Genomic DNA, 15,000 nt, shown 5'->3' with positions numbered 1-15,000 from the left:
ATGTCTCAACTTGTCTTGTCTTTGAAACTGGCAGGCTGTTACAGTGGAGTCTGGTGGGGGTTTCTGTGTAAGAGAGGGCAATCTGGAGACAAACTTGTGGTTTGTCATGTATTCGGTATCATTACACCTAGATAGTGGAACCTTGCAGGACTGTCTTCAATGTCAAAGCAACTAACCACTGCCACGATATTTAGTTCCAGACTCTTATCTTAATAGATATCTTAATCAAATTAAACATAAAACACAATAAAATATAAGTCCATACAAATAATTTTTATTACCTGATCATATTATTTCCTTGTTCTGGTTTTTCTGTAATGCCATCTACAGACTGAGAGGAGAAATAGCTTAAGTAACAGTAATAAAATCTATACTACCACATGGAACAGTATATTTGTTTACATCACAGGCAGATTTCATGATTTTTGTTCACAGACATGCTTATAGTACCATTAATAATTAATTGAATGCCGTCTACAAATAATGACTAAATTAAACATGCACACACAGTGTTTTCAATTGCTCAATACTTATGCAGTTTTGTACTCCTTTCTGAAGTGCACTTCATGGGTACATCAACCAATCTTAACTATATTAATGGATATATTAACATTCATTTTAACTACAAATCCTGTTAATCAGGATTTCAAGCCAGTTTCAACCCTGATTTAGAAAAGAGCCTGATTAACTTTCACAATGGACAATGTCATGAGATTATAGGAATAATAAGAAACACAGGTGTACTGGCTCTAGGCTTTAAAATGCATACATACATAAACATATACCATTCATGTAAGCAGGAGATAAAAAGAAAGGAGATCTAATTAAATCTAGTCTGTGCTGATACCATTCATATCCATACTTTTCTACTCCTGCAAACTATCCTTGCCACCACTTTGTCTGCATTCCACCTCATATTACTATTACTATTATTATTAATATATTTTGATCCCACCTTTTTTATGCTTCCTTCTGTTCTTTAAACATCACATATGTCTCTCTTTCACATTTATTTGATTTTCACCACATTCAAATATATTTATATATTTAAAAAACCCAACCAATTCATAAAAAGAGAAAAATCAACAAACATCATAATAATATATAACATTAAGTTAAATATTTGATTGGAGTATTCTATAGTCCTGAGGAATCTTTTAACCTTAGTCCTGAGGAATCTTTTAACCTTATTATCTTTACTAATAAAATTATTTCTACTAATAATAAAAAATGGGCCATGTATCCTTTAATACATTTTAGATGTTTTAATTTTTCCATAATTATTATATATAATACTTCATTTAACCGTTTATCAAATGATGGTTTTGGGTTATTGTCAATCTGTGTGCTCTCTTCTCTTTCTGTGGTTCTCATTAATTTCCTCAGCCACAACCTTATTGATATTTTCTTTCTTCTTGGTCCAATCACTCTTCCTTCATATATTTGTGTTGTGATTCAATCCTCATTCATTCTCTCTATGGAGCCAAATCACCTCAATGTATTTCTTTTGTGCTGATCACTCATTTTTGTATTTTATCTACATTCATTCATTCATTCATTCATTCATTTTTGACCTTATATCTTCCTGTTTTACTACTTTTTAAATATCCCATCCAACTGCATTCAACATATTTGTATGTTTCTCCTAATTTCCATATAACAACACTGGCAGTTGGGCTCTTTATATGGATACAGTCTTTATGTTTCTGTGTATTACAGGCTATATACAAATATTTTCCACAAATGAGAAGGCAGAAGAATTAAGCCATCATTTAGACACATGCAACCTTAATTTAAATGTTTCTTTGTGATCCCTTATGAGACTTATTCTGCTGTTTTTGTTGTTTAATTCATCTGGCTGGAGATTTTTTTTCTTTATTTAATTATTATAATTATTTATATACTATCCCTATGCCAAAACTCTGGGTATACTTACGAACAACAGTGCTATTACAGCATCTGCTGTTGTAGCTGATTTATACAGTCTATAACTCATTCACCTAGCACTATCTTCTTGATATACAATACATTATCTAAACAGAACCAGGAATCTTTAAATAAATTTACCGGTATTGCTGTAGTACTTGGTGTATTTTTTATTGCAAGAGTGTGACGTTGTTGTCCCGAATTAATTATTGTTTCTGTTAGAGTTCCACTTACATATGATACAGTAACATTTAACTCTTTTACGTCATACGTGATATATTCTGTCTGTAAATAAAAAGAAAGAACAATAAAATGGTTGGCATTCCTTTCATGTAACTAAATAATTTGCATATATGCTAATTAATTATGTTTCCTATTTTATGGTTTTGATACCTAGGCAAAAAAATGCCCCGCATTTGATCAATCAGAATTGCTGAAATATGATCAGACTTTGTAATTATTTTGCTTCTAATATTGTACATCCCAACCATTTCAGTTGTACACATGAAACATGATTTTTGAATAACTGGTTTCTTTTTTCTTCTGTGATGTGCGGTGCTCGCAAGCAATGAAATTCTGTGCTTGCTTTCCTAATATGGGTCCAAATGGGGCTCACCCAACTATGGAGGATATCTCAGAAAAACAAAAAACAAAACAAAAGGGTGCCTAGACTAAGGAACTAGAAGTGGATGATAGTGAATGAGGAAATTTGGGTTAGAAAAAATTCATTCACAAATCTATACAAGTTTTGTCAGAAGTATGCCAATTGAGGCTTGTGGCTAGATAAGTGTACATTAGGGTTGTGCAGAGCTTCTGAAAATAATTAGGAAAAATGTTTTAGCTACCTCTGCATCAGGTTGTTGATCTTGCAAAAGTATGTTTCTGCTTTAAAAAGTTGCAATCAGATGTTACATTAGCACCCTCGCCTTGTGTGCTCCAAAGCACCATTTTGGAATCAAACCCAAGTGTGTACTAATTAACAATACAGCTTTCAGAGGGTTGGTTGTATTTAAAAATATTAGAAAGTCAGCAAAGGGTTAGTGGTTTTTAGTGAGCATTTAAAGTGGAGCTTGAATGGAATTCACTGTGTTATTTCTGCTTCTATAGTTCAACCTCAGACTCCCTAACATTAAAAAAGCACTAAGGAATCAAAATATATTTTTCTTTCTCAATACAATATTGCATTAGCATCGGAACAAAATGATGTGATTAATTATTTATATGAAATTATCTGCTAAATCCAAGTGTACTTTCTTCTCCAGATGTATGAAAGTTTGAAAGCAGAAGACTCATACTCAACAGTAAATAGCTATTCTAAGTTCTTTTCCAAAGTAAAGGATTGCTTCTGCAGTCAAATTAGGACTTGTCATTTAAGAGACAGAGTGGTGTTCTTCTAGAATTTACTAATCCCCAATTTTTTTCTACATATGGAGAAGGAAGGGAAAGATGTGCAAAGCGATACAATACTTAGAAATACTGATTCAGTAGCAATGGGAAGCTGCGTTGCTGACAAGGTTATAGGCACCAAAAGATACTAATCTTCATCCCAAGTACCAATTTAAAAACAGGCAAGTTAGGTGTGGTAGATACATCCCAAAGGGAATGATCGTGTAATTTCAGAAATGTAGAGATTATTAGTATTAAAATAGAAAATCTTTTTTTTTAATTATGAGATGGTATGTAATATAGGGAATCATGGTATATGCATGAGAAGGTACATATTCCAAGACCAAAGTGTTCAAATAATAGTAAATTCACTCATTTCTAATTAATGCTGAGAAATTTTATCCCACTAAAAATCCATCAATTTTGAAATTGGAATGAAACTTTTAAAAAAATCCTCAAACGTACCGCATTAAACGGACTCAAGGTAATATCTTGCCCAGCAGTAGCAATTTTTGCAGTATCATTTCCCAGGTTTACTATTTGGACTTGAAACTGGCCTTCTGAAGGAAAGACTGGAAGAGTTTTCTGTGTAGATGATAATGAACAGAAAATGTTATTATGCCAAACTCCACCTTGAAAGTAACTTGAGAAATAATAGCATTTATTCACATACAAAAAATGTGGCTCTGCATTACTAATGGCAGTTTTCATTGCTATTACATTATTTCCCCAGCCACCCACCCAGCCACCCACCCTCAAGCAGTTTCACTGCAAAATGTCTTTCATCTCTGAGCTACAACTAGGGCTGGGCTTCAGGGTCAAAATTCATAGACCAGGTAACATCCAGGTAGCAACAAATGGTTCTCTTTTTATAACTTTTAATGACGTATTTATGGTTTTAATTTGATGTAAAACACCCAGAGTCCCCCATTGTGGGGAGATGGGCGGGGACAAGTCCACTAAATAAATAAAATAAATAAAATGAACTACACAGGAGTCCCTGAAATCACCTCTCATTGATGCTGCAATGGACAAGAACAGGACAAAACAGTATCCAGTGGGGCTGTTGCTGCTCATTCTTTTTTAACTTTTACTTTAAAATGTATTGTCTGCAAGAAAATTGTACTTATTCGCAGCACATGCTGCCACTCTGAAGGAAACTACCCATGAAATTCAGGGTCTAAAATGGGGTGGCAACCTGCAGCTAAGGGGGGCCCCAGCATCCTGTGGGGGACCACTAGTTTGAGGAGATAAAAGACTGAGAAAAATCTTCTGGATGTAATTCTGTTAGACAAGGGAGAGAACACACCAGCCAACATTATGCTGCTCATTTGCAAATCTGAATTGTTAAAAAAATGATCATTAAAACAAATCTTGCCTTACCTCTATATGTTAAACATAGCTAGACTGTCCAAATGATGGGAAAGAACTAACTTCTCCTGTTTCTTAAGAATCAGATCAATTCTTTGTCTCTGCAGTCTCTTTCCACTTTTCACAAAGAAATCTTTGTGAAAGACCTAGACCTAATCTAAGACAGAGGTTTTCAAACTTTTTCAGGCCATGAAACCTGTTGGTTAAAAAAAAAAAAGAACCCCTTATCAAGTTGGGTGGGGCTTTTGAATGTCAGCTGTAAGTCTGTCCTTTCTGCTATACCATAGTGACTAAGGGGGGGGGGGAATCTCTCCCCAAGGGACCAAGCTTTTTGGTCCCTTGCAGAGAGTTAAAAAAAAAAAACAACCCTCTCTGTAATGGACCAAGGGGGAAAAAAACTCTTCAAGGAACCCAGTTTGAAAAACCCTAATCTAAGAGATATTGAGCCAAGATCCTTTTATCTAAGCCATTTGGTTGCTCAGTTATTTTTAAATGATACCCATCCCCCTGTATGAGAAAGATATACAGGTAGTCCTCACTTAACCACAATTGGGACCAGCAACTCCATCGCTAAGTGACATGGTTGTTAAGTGAGACATCACATGACCATGTCTTGCGATTTTACTGCTGGCTTTTCCATTGACTTTACTTGTGGGAAGCTGGCTGTGAAGCTTGCAAATGGTGATCGTGTGACCACAGGACACTGCAATGGTTGTAAATGCATGCCGGTCGCAAAGCACCCAAATCATGATCACATGACCATGGGGATGCTGTGATGGTCATAAGTTCTAGGACCGCTCATAAAGTTACTTTTTCAGCACCGTTGTAACTTCAAACAGTTGCTAAACAGGGCAGTCATTAACCAAGGACTACCTATATGCAGTAGTTCTCCCTCCCATAAATGCAAAATCAGGATTCTAAATCACATGAGCGATCCATGAGTAGACAATGTCCACCACTTTAAAAGTTTAAGTACTATAATGCAAAATACCCCCTAAGCAGAATTTAGCTCTATGTTTACTTACATCAATTTGCACTTGTACCAGTGCAGCAACAACAAAAGCCAAGGCTGCAAGTAACATGCCAACCGTCATCTTTCTTAGAGGCCTGGAGTAGAACGAAGAAACAAGGAGCTATTGAGGAACACTTTAAATTAAATATTAAAAGCATTAAAACAACATTATTGTCAATTAACAAATTAAAATAAAAATAATTAGGGCTTCAAATAATTAAATTTTTAAAAATGTCATAATACATAACTAGTTCACAACATCTTTAAATTCTCCCTTTCATTCAACTTCACATCACTGTTGAGGACAAACATCTCCTAATTGCTTCTGAGCTTTTAGTGAACCAAAGAAAACCTTTCCAAATGAGTTTTAAAAAGAAATCATCATCATCATCATCATCTCATCCTCCACAGAGCACACAAGCCCCACAACCACGTCAAGGTAATGCCTCACTGGAGGATAATAATTTATTAAACTTGTACACCATCTTATGACTCTGGGCGGCTCACAACAATCAAATAAATTACAATAAAATCAACGATAGATAAAAGATGGCAAGCATGACAGACCAGATGGAATTAAGCAAAGGGTCTCACGCTCCCTCACCAAAGTCCTGGGTGAAGAGCCAGGTCTTTAGCAGTCTTCCAGACAACAGCAGAGTGGGGGCCACCTAAATCTTGGGAGGAACCTCATTCCAGAGGGAATATATACCTAATATATATAACTAATATCTTGCATTTTATGTACTCTGTCGATAAGTTTTTTTCCATTAAATGATTTCTAATAGTTTTGAGTACAAAATCTAAAGTTGACATTCTGCTCTCCTTCCATTTATAGGCTATATTCTTGCTGACAGCAACAAAAATCTAAGCATGTCTTTATTTTTAATACAGTCCTCTTCTCCTTCTAATAATGATAAAAAGTATTATTTATTGATTTGTTCCATTTATAAACTCAATCATCCAAGGGACTCTAGGCAACAGACAATTTATTAGAATATTAAAATAGATAGAAAACAATAATAAACAACAACAAAGAACCCCGATATGTCTAGTGTCACTAGAAGTAGTGATGCATATATCTTACTTATCTCCCTAAAAACCTATTCCAATATTGTTAGTTCTTTGTGCAATCCCTTCAAACCTGCCAGTACAATATGTTGCAATGTTGAGGAACACATATTTAACCTAAAATGTTCAGCTGTTATAATACCTATTCATGGAGTTATATCTTTGAAAATTATTAAGATAGTCATTTTACAACATTTTTCAAACCAAGTACTGCAGTTGGCTTTTGAGTGGCATGTTGGGGGTCCAAATGATAGGCTGAGCCAGGACAATAAATTAGAAAAAAATATAAACATGACAATACAGAAGCAACTTTTATCTAGGACTGGGGCTACAATACCCTATTACGCCTTAGGTAGTAGATCTCTACTTCCCATATAGTAAAAATAAGCACCTGCTAGTCTAGAGGAAAATGCTTTTCTTGTAAATATATCATTCTTACAATACCCAAAGACTTGGAGCAGGTTTCTAATTCTTCACATGGACAGATTATGGAATATAAGGAGGTTTGGTCTACCTCTTTGCAGCATATCATAATTATATTTTACCAAGGAACCCTTGGAAGAAGAGGTCTGCCAAAAAGGTTTTACGCTATTTCTCCTCCTGGTTTGTAACAACAACTCTGGTTCCATAAATGGAGGTTAGGCTTCAGAGAAGAACAGAGATACTATTTTTTCTATAAAAGTATTTTACTTGGTATGGCTCCTTTATAGTTTGATTTGTAAATCAAAATAATATTTAACTAACCCAGGTCATTCATGTTACCATCTCTTAAAGACACCATTGAATTTCATGCAATAGAATTTGATGCAAATTTCTACTTATAATTTTTAAAAATCTATATTTACTTACGTGAAATTTATGTGACATTTCTTAATTAGAGGGTAAACCACAGCATCTACAATTGGGACCATGATAACAATGAGAATTGGGTTTACAGTCTGTTGTGGAAGAAAAAATAAGAAAATTAACAATGTTGAGAAAAACCTAAAAATGATTTTTGGAAATAGCTGAAAACCCAAAAAAGGAAAAAAATTCCTGCTTACTGTACCTGCATCTGGTCTGGCTGAATCGAAATACCACCCTAAAAGAGAGAAAAAAGAAATTGATGCATTTCACTTTTAAAAACTCATAAGAATGTAATTTAATTAATATAATTTAATTTAATTTAAATACCATTTCCTCACTCCAGCAAGGGAAATATACATGGATATACATCAATGGAATGTTTATCACTTGCTGGATGAGGAACTATGGATAGCTATTTTAGGTAAAAATACATATTAAAGACTCAATTAGAACATGATCAAGGTTCATGAGTAAGAAATAACTCACAAAATTTCCATCCATTGTTGTGGCCTGCAATGTCCATCGAGATCCCTTCAGAACAAAAAATTACAAGTTTGTAAGCAAATAACCCTAGTTAAATATTAAATATTCTCAGAATAGTAGAAATACAGTAAGTGTCTGCAGTATATCAACAATATTTACATTACTGTTATACAAGTCAGTGGTAGATGAAAAAGAGATGAAGATCCCACATTGTTGTCTAGAAGTGATAGTTGGATATGTCCGGAAAATATAAAGTAAATTGAATGCCACTTAAGAAGCTTTTTTGATAAAACAAGAAACTATAGGATCCAGAATGAAAGGGAGATGAATGAAATATGGATTGAATATTAAAGTGAGTGACCAAAATAAAATGAAATGAATACATTGACATGGTTTGAACATATAGAGAGAATGAATGGTGATTGAATTATAAAACAAATATATGGAGGAAGAGTGAGTGGGTCAAGAGGAAGAGGAAACTAAGAAGGTCATGGTTGGGTAGAGTTGCTGATATCCTCAAAAAGAGAGAGGTGAGAATTTTAAAGAACAAAAGGTAATGTATGAAGCAGTAAGACATGGTCACGGTGGAAGTGACAATGGTTTGCAAGGGTACAGAGAAGCATAGTGAATGGTCTGTGTAAACTAGATTTAATTAGATTTTGTCTTCTATCTTGCCCCTAATTTGGCTTTCGTTCATTACCTTATACCCTTTTTCTGTGCTTTGTATAAGGTATTTCTCTCAAAAGGAAATACTGTAGAATGATGGGAAGCATGGGAAGATGGATGTAATTTGTATTAAGACTGTAAAAAGGTTTAACTGAAGAATAAGGTACACCATCTCTAATATACAATCACATTGGTGGTCCACTGGAATATATGTTATATATTTTGTTCCACTGTAATAAAAATGTTCGTATAGAGTTTTTTAAAGTCTATGTCCAATACTAAATCCTGACCTACGTATATTTCTGGCAAAAGCAATGCATGACCATATGAACACCCAAAGGAATAATGATTCCTTCTCTCAAATTACCTGCTGATCAAAAAGGGCCCAAAACATGGGAAGAGGAATGTACAGGAACAAAACCTTCAAGACCATCTTAACCTCTGTAATAAGCCGTTTCTATAACAAAAGAACAAAAGAAGAAATGTTAAATAGTTATTCCTTATTCATAGGCATTTGTTTATGTGTCAAATATTAAATGTTTAAATTCTGCAAAATGAGACCATTCTCCATATATAGATTGAAATAAGCAGCAACAATGCACCTAATCTACTGAGAGGTACCAGGAGATAAGGAAAGTATGAGAAGGAATAGCAGTAGATATGGAAGAGGGCTTTATTCATAGGCATATCACAGAAGTGGTATGTTCCACCCACCCCTCAAAATGAAAACTACATTGCAGGTGATCCTCGGTTAATGACCATTCATTCAGCCACTGTTCGAAGTTACAGCAGAGCTGAACAAATGGTACTTACACCTAATCCCCGAAGTTATGGCTGTTGTAGTGCCCCCACCGTTATGTGATTAAAATTTGGGCACTTGGCAGCCTGCCCTCATTATGACTCCCCCCACCCACCTATCTCCCCCGCATCTCTGCCCTTTTGGCTGCCCTGCACTCTGCCACCTCTGCTGCCCTCAGTTGACTCACTTTCTTCTTCTTCCCGCTGTTGATGAGGCACACCCAGCCTTGGCCTTTGCAAGGCAGCTGCTGGCCATGCAAGGCCTTCTTCCTGAGGCCGTGCATGCCCTTCTCCAAGTTGCGTATGCCCTTCTCGCAAGGCTTTGCAAGGCCTCCAAAGCCTCGCAAGAAGGCCACGCGTGATTTGGAGAAGACTGCACATGACTTGGAGTAGGACATATGTGACTTTGGGAAGAAGGCCTCACATGGCCAGCGGCTGCCTCACATAGGGCTAGGCCAGGTGCGCCTTGTCAGCAGTGGGAGGAAGAAGACAGTGAAGGTCAGTTGGGGGTGGTAGGGTTGGCAGAGTGCAGGGCAGCCAAAAGTGCAGAGATGGGGGGAGATAAGTGGGGGGGGATTCAAGAGGAGGTAGTCTTACCAAGGCTCAGGGCTGGGAGAGACCAAGCCATGAATGGCTTGGATCGGGATGGGTCCTTCCCAGGTGGGATTCAGTTAACCATAGCAATGGGGACTGCTGGGATTGCCATCACTAAGCAATGCAGTCATGTGACATCACACTTTACAACTGTATCGCTTAGCGATGGAAATTCCAGTCCCAAAATACCATCATTATCCAAGGACTACCTGTACTGGCTATAAGCAGAACTATTTAGAATACAGAGCAAAGACCAGCAGAAGGTTAAAATTAGTCAAGGAAACCAGGGTATTCCATCAACCATGGTATACCATCATGGGTTCTTGATGTTATGGTGAAATGATGGAAATGTCAACTGTGAAAAAAAACAAATTATTCTGAAAAATGAGGAAACACATTGAAGAATGCTTTTATCCAATTCTGTGGTGCATCTGCAGATAATCCTCAAATAGTTGGAAAAGGTGTAGGGGAGTTCAACAAAGGAAGCAGTTTCCCCATGGAAAAAAATACAACATTTGGAGCTAATTAATAAAGGAAAACATCAGGTAAGTAGTGGAAGTATGGTAGAAATTTATAGTTATTGATGGTAAAAATAGGTATTTCTCAATGTATTAGAATCTTTTAGAAGAACTCTGGTGCTTCAGAAAAGGAAATATTTTCTACTTAGTGGATATTGTCATCAGCTTGGATTGCTGTAAAAAGGAAATAGATAATTCATGGAAGATAAAGTGTTCTGGTCCTGATGGATAGATATCTCAACGATCAAAAACAGTTTCTCTCAGTATCAGTGTTGACTGAGAGGGTATTAATAAATCACATAAGATACCTTACTGGTCACTTCAACAACAGAGTAACTGTCTCAGTTAAGTGTTTATTTGCACAAGATCATAAATATTATGTTTGGTTAACTCAACTTGGTTTAGCATGTTTGTAAGTCCACCCCATTTGGTTAATTTAGGTTCACTGTAAATTCAGCAACCGTATTGTGTGAATATAGCCAAAATTGGATTAGGTTATATTTTTATGCCTCCTTGTAATTGAAACCCAGGTGAGTCAGAATTATATAATTGATGAAGCAATGCAGTAATTATTTTTACATCTCAAAATTGTGTAACTGAGAATGAGTAGTACATGGCCAGATATTAAAAAATGTGAATGCATGGTCTCCATAAAGAACAGAATGCTGGCTTTATTGCAGCTTTCAAAAAAAAAACAAGATAGGTCCAAAAGTTAAACTGATCAGACCCACATTTTTGGTCAGGTAAATGGGGTAGATATCCACAACTGTGTGAATTGCTTTTATTAATCAGCCTAGTCAGCCTATTGACTTATTGAAGAAATATTAAACTGTTGCTCATTTGTTTGTTTATTATTTTTATGCTATGCATGCTTTCAAAGTAAGATCTAGATTAAATCTAATGTCCCTAATGACAATGTTCCACAGGGTTCTCTAGCCGTTATTCTGAACTTAGTTAAATTTGTTCAAATTTCTGAAGTTTGGGAGTTTCATGGCCATTGCTATCCAGGTATAAGTGCTGTCATTTATCTTTTTGAAGTTGCATGCAAATGTTTAAGGCAGCCATAGGGGTCATAAAATTAGACGTTTAGCAATGGCACTTAAGATAACAAGCACTTAATGAAACCAGGTCAATCCAAAATGTAAAAACAAAGGCAAACCTGTTATAATTACAGTAGTTATAAAATTCAATATAGGCAAATAGTACAACTTACATCATACTTCTCGGTAGCCCAGTCCAACCAGTGCTCTCTCTTGGGAAATACTTTGCTGCGATGTTTAAATCTATTTTGAATAGCAAACTGGAAAAAGAATAATTTGCAAATTAACAAGAATACTATTTTTCCTTTAATTACATTCACAAATATTTGCAGGAGAATACCCCAAGTTAATTGCCTGAAATACAGAAAGATATGGGAATAGAAATGGTGCTAACTGGATGTGATCAAAGTTCTCCATGCACATGCATTCACAAATGCACAGGTATATGCACAGACACACAAGCAAAAGGTTATTTAGTGGTGTAGTGAACACACAGTAGATTTGGGCACTGTACCCTCAACATTACATCTACCCACCCAACAGGTCCAGTGGGAGGTCCCGTCAGCCAGAGAGTGTCATCTAGAGGAGGACTAATTTTTAATTTTTTTAAACAAATGTAAACGAGACAAAAACTTCCAGCTAGAGCCACAACACACTGGTAAATTTAAGGAAGCAAAACAATTATTTAAAAGCTGGTCTGGACTCAATAGATGCTTTATTCAGAATATAAAACCTCCTTTTTGTTGGGGAACTGTGTCAAACTGCTTGTATGGTATAGCAGTCCCCCCAAAGTAGCTGGTACGTTCATCCCATGCTAAGAGGTCTGAACAGATGGAATTCGGCTTCTGTTTTCCAAAAATACCTTTCCCATTAAACTTTTTTGTGCAAGGGCATAACTAGTCTGCACCTTAACCATTCCCCCACAATGTCTTTAAGAAGAACAAATCAGCCAATAGACAGTTGCTGATTTGCTGGAGTATTTAGCTTGAACTGTCCCAACGATATTAGCTATAATTTATCCTCTATTTTCCATAAAAGATAAATATAGTGCTCAAGAAACAATAAAAGGCAAAAAAGGGGGGAAAAGAGCAAGGAGTGTCATCTAACAATATCCAAGGAGTAGGCCCAGATGCAATACTTAAAGTTAAAATCTTATTGAACCAGGTAATAAGTAACTGGTTTGACTAGGCTACCTACACATTTTAAAGAATTCTGCATATATTTCTCTTCCCCACTCCCTCCCAAAATTCTTTTTGTACCTAGACATTTGGCTTAATTAGTTGAACAAGGCAGGGACAAACTTTGTTCCAGTTCTGAAACCCATGGTGTAACTGCAGAGTCTTTTCTCCTTGGATTTCAGACCGTGGCACAAGGTCTGTCAAGTTCTGCATTTTAGGGGGTTTAGGTTGGGAGATTTAAACTACCTTCCTTTCAGTTTTTCCTAGAGCTGAATTGAAGGGAGACGTCTTTGGCAGAAGAGCCAAGAATTCTTCACATAGACAAATTATGGAGTATAAGGAGGTTTAGTCTGCCTCTTTGGAGCATATCATAATTATATTTCACCAAGGAACCCTTGGAAGAAGAGGTCTGCCAGAAAGGTTTTACACTATTTCTCTTCCTAGTTTGTAACAACAACTCTGGCTCCATAAGTGGAGGTTAGGCTTCAGAGAAGAACAGAGATAGGACATGAAGAACATTTTAGGTAAGGATCAGGAAAAAAAACATTCTTGATCACCAAGCAAACATTGAGTCAATCTAGAACTAAAACCCAGCCTGCTCTAATTCTAGATAAGGAACTAGAAAGGGTTTTTATGTAGGTCAGAAAAAAGAGAGGAACCCAGAGACAACTAGTGGGGAAGTCACTGAATACAGATTTATTCAAAATCAAGTTCAGGAAAATAAGTTGCCCTTGAAAATACTAGTCTTGCATTATATATTGCTTACTGTAATGCATTTAGTGACTTGGACCATGATGTTGCCTTGAGGTTTAACTTTCTTGTACATTGTACTTCCAGCTATGAACACAACTGCAGAGAGAAACCAGAAGACAGCAAATTTTGAGCAAGTAGTTAAATGTCAACAAGGGGATTTGGGTAGCAAATCAATTTACAACCACTTTAAAAACTAGTATTAAACAATTAAGGAAAGGGGGAATTTGCTACTAAATCTAAGATATATGTATTTTCTGACATTCTACTATTTTTTTGAAGGTTCTCTCTCATGCACAACCCATAATAGATCAATAATGTTCTGGGAAACTGTCATAATGAACCCCAACACATTACAATTATATCACTGTAACAAAATAAATAACATGGAAGTTCAAAAGCAATATATCTAGTAAATTGTCTGACTTACACAGTGCAACAGCCATTAGTGCAGCAGGAACACCAAATGCCAGAGGATAACATTTTTGTTTGTGGTGAATTCCACATTCCACTCCTGTACAAAGAAATAAGCGGGAGGCATAGACATGATTCTTTCCTGGGACAATAGTCTGAAAGGACAGGCCTTTCCTGTCAATTATTCAGTGAACTGAATTACTTATTGTATTTGAACAAAAATTTATATCTGGTAGTCTCATTTGAAGTACCATTCAGAATTGTAGGCAGCTTGTAATGATTTTAGACTTAGGGTATATCGATAGCACACTCTTCAATTGCTCTACTGTCTTATCTCATGCTGTCTTGATACTAAGCTGGTGTAAGAAAATCCTCTCCAAGCAGAGAAGGTATTCAGTCTCAATGGCAGACTTTCATGTCTTCCCCTTGGACACTTCCCCTGCTGCTGTGTCTTCCCGCCTTCGGGAAAATAATTCCCAGTTCATTTATTTCCTCTGGGCAGATCTTCCTGGACATATATACTATAATATCCCTATCAACCACCAACTTTTTCTTACAGTAACTGCATTTGCACATTGCAATGACCCATGCTTTCTTTCACAAAGGTTCACTGAATAAGCTACGACTGTACAAACCATAGGGTATGAATTAACATTAAACCATTACGTCTTAGTAAAACAAGTGGACCCCATTACAGAACAGACAACAGATCACAATCCAACTATCAATTGATCTCAGCAATTCCATTCCAGATTTGGATTATGGAAGATAAAGATTCCATGCAAAGAATAAAGATCAGTTCTTTTATAGATGTAAGATTAGGTTGAAGAAACAATATATTTTATCATTATTTGGTGCAGTTACTTCTTGTTATACTAGATTGTGACTATATTGATCTTATTAATACAGCCACCCATAGTTTTTACAGCCAGGGTATTTGACTTACGTAA

General features: G+C 36.0%; 1 protein-coding gene across 1 annotated transcript in view; it reads right to left on the bottom strand.

The window, feature by feature from the left end:
- The window catches only part of SLC15A1 (solute carrier family 15 member 1), a 36,421-nt gene that overhangs the window by 8,407 nt on the left and 13,014 nt on the right, over positions 1-15,000 (bottom strand). Inside the window, exons 8-18 of the mRNA XM_007421301.4 lie at positions 14,067-14,150; positions 13,653-13,735; positions 11,882-11,968; positions 9,126-9,215; positions 8,096-8,140; positions 7,812-7,844; positions 7,613-7,701; positions 5,709-5,790; positions 3,778-3,897; positions 2,068-2,211; positions 282-331 (exon numbers count right to left, since the gene is read on the bottom strand). Coding sequence (XP_007421363.1) covers positions 282-331; positions 2,068-2,211; positions 3,778-3,897; positions 5,709-5,790; positions 7,613-7,701; positions 7,812-7,844; positions 8,096-8,140; positions 9,126-9,215; positions 11,882-11,968; positions 13,653-13,735; positions 14,067-14,150 — 907 coding nt within the window. The remainder of the gene's footprint in view (positions 1-281; positions 332-2,067; positions 2,212-3,777; positions 3,898-5,708; positions 5,791-7,612; positions 7,702-7,811; positions 7,845-8,095; positions 8,141-9,125; positions 9,216-11,881; positions 11,969-13,652; positions 13,736-14,066; positions 14,151-15,000) is intronic.

Source organism: Python bivittatus, unplaced genomic scaffold (genome assembly GCF_059951505.1).
Source record: "Python bivittatus isolate LINGU-HERP-01145 unplaced genomic scaffold, Pbiv_v1 ctg000060_np1212, whole genome shotgun sequence".
In the NCBI taxonomy this organism is placed as follows: domain Eukaryota; kingdom Metazoa; phylum Chordata; class Lepidosauria; order Squamata; family Pythonidae; genus Python; species Python bivittatus.
The sequence above is the reverse complement of the archived record's forward strand: the minus strand, read 5'-3'. Positions and strand labels throughout refer to the sequence as shown.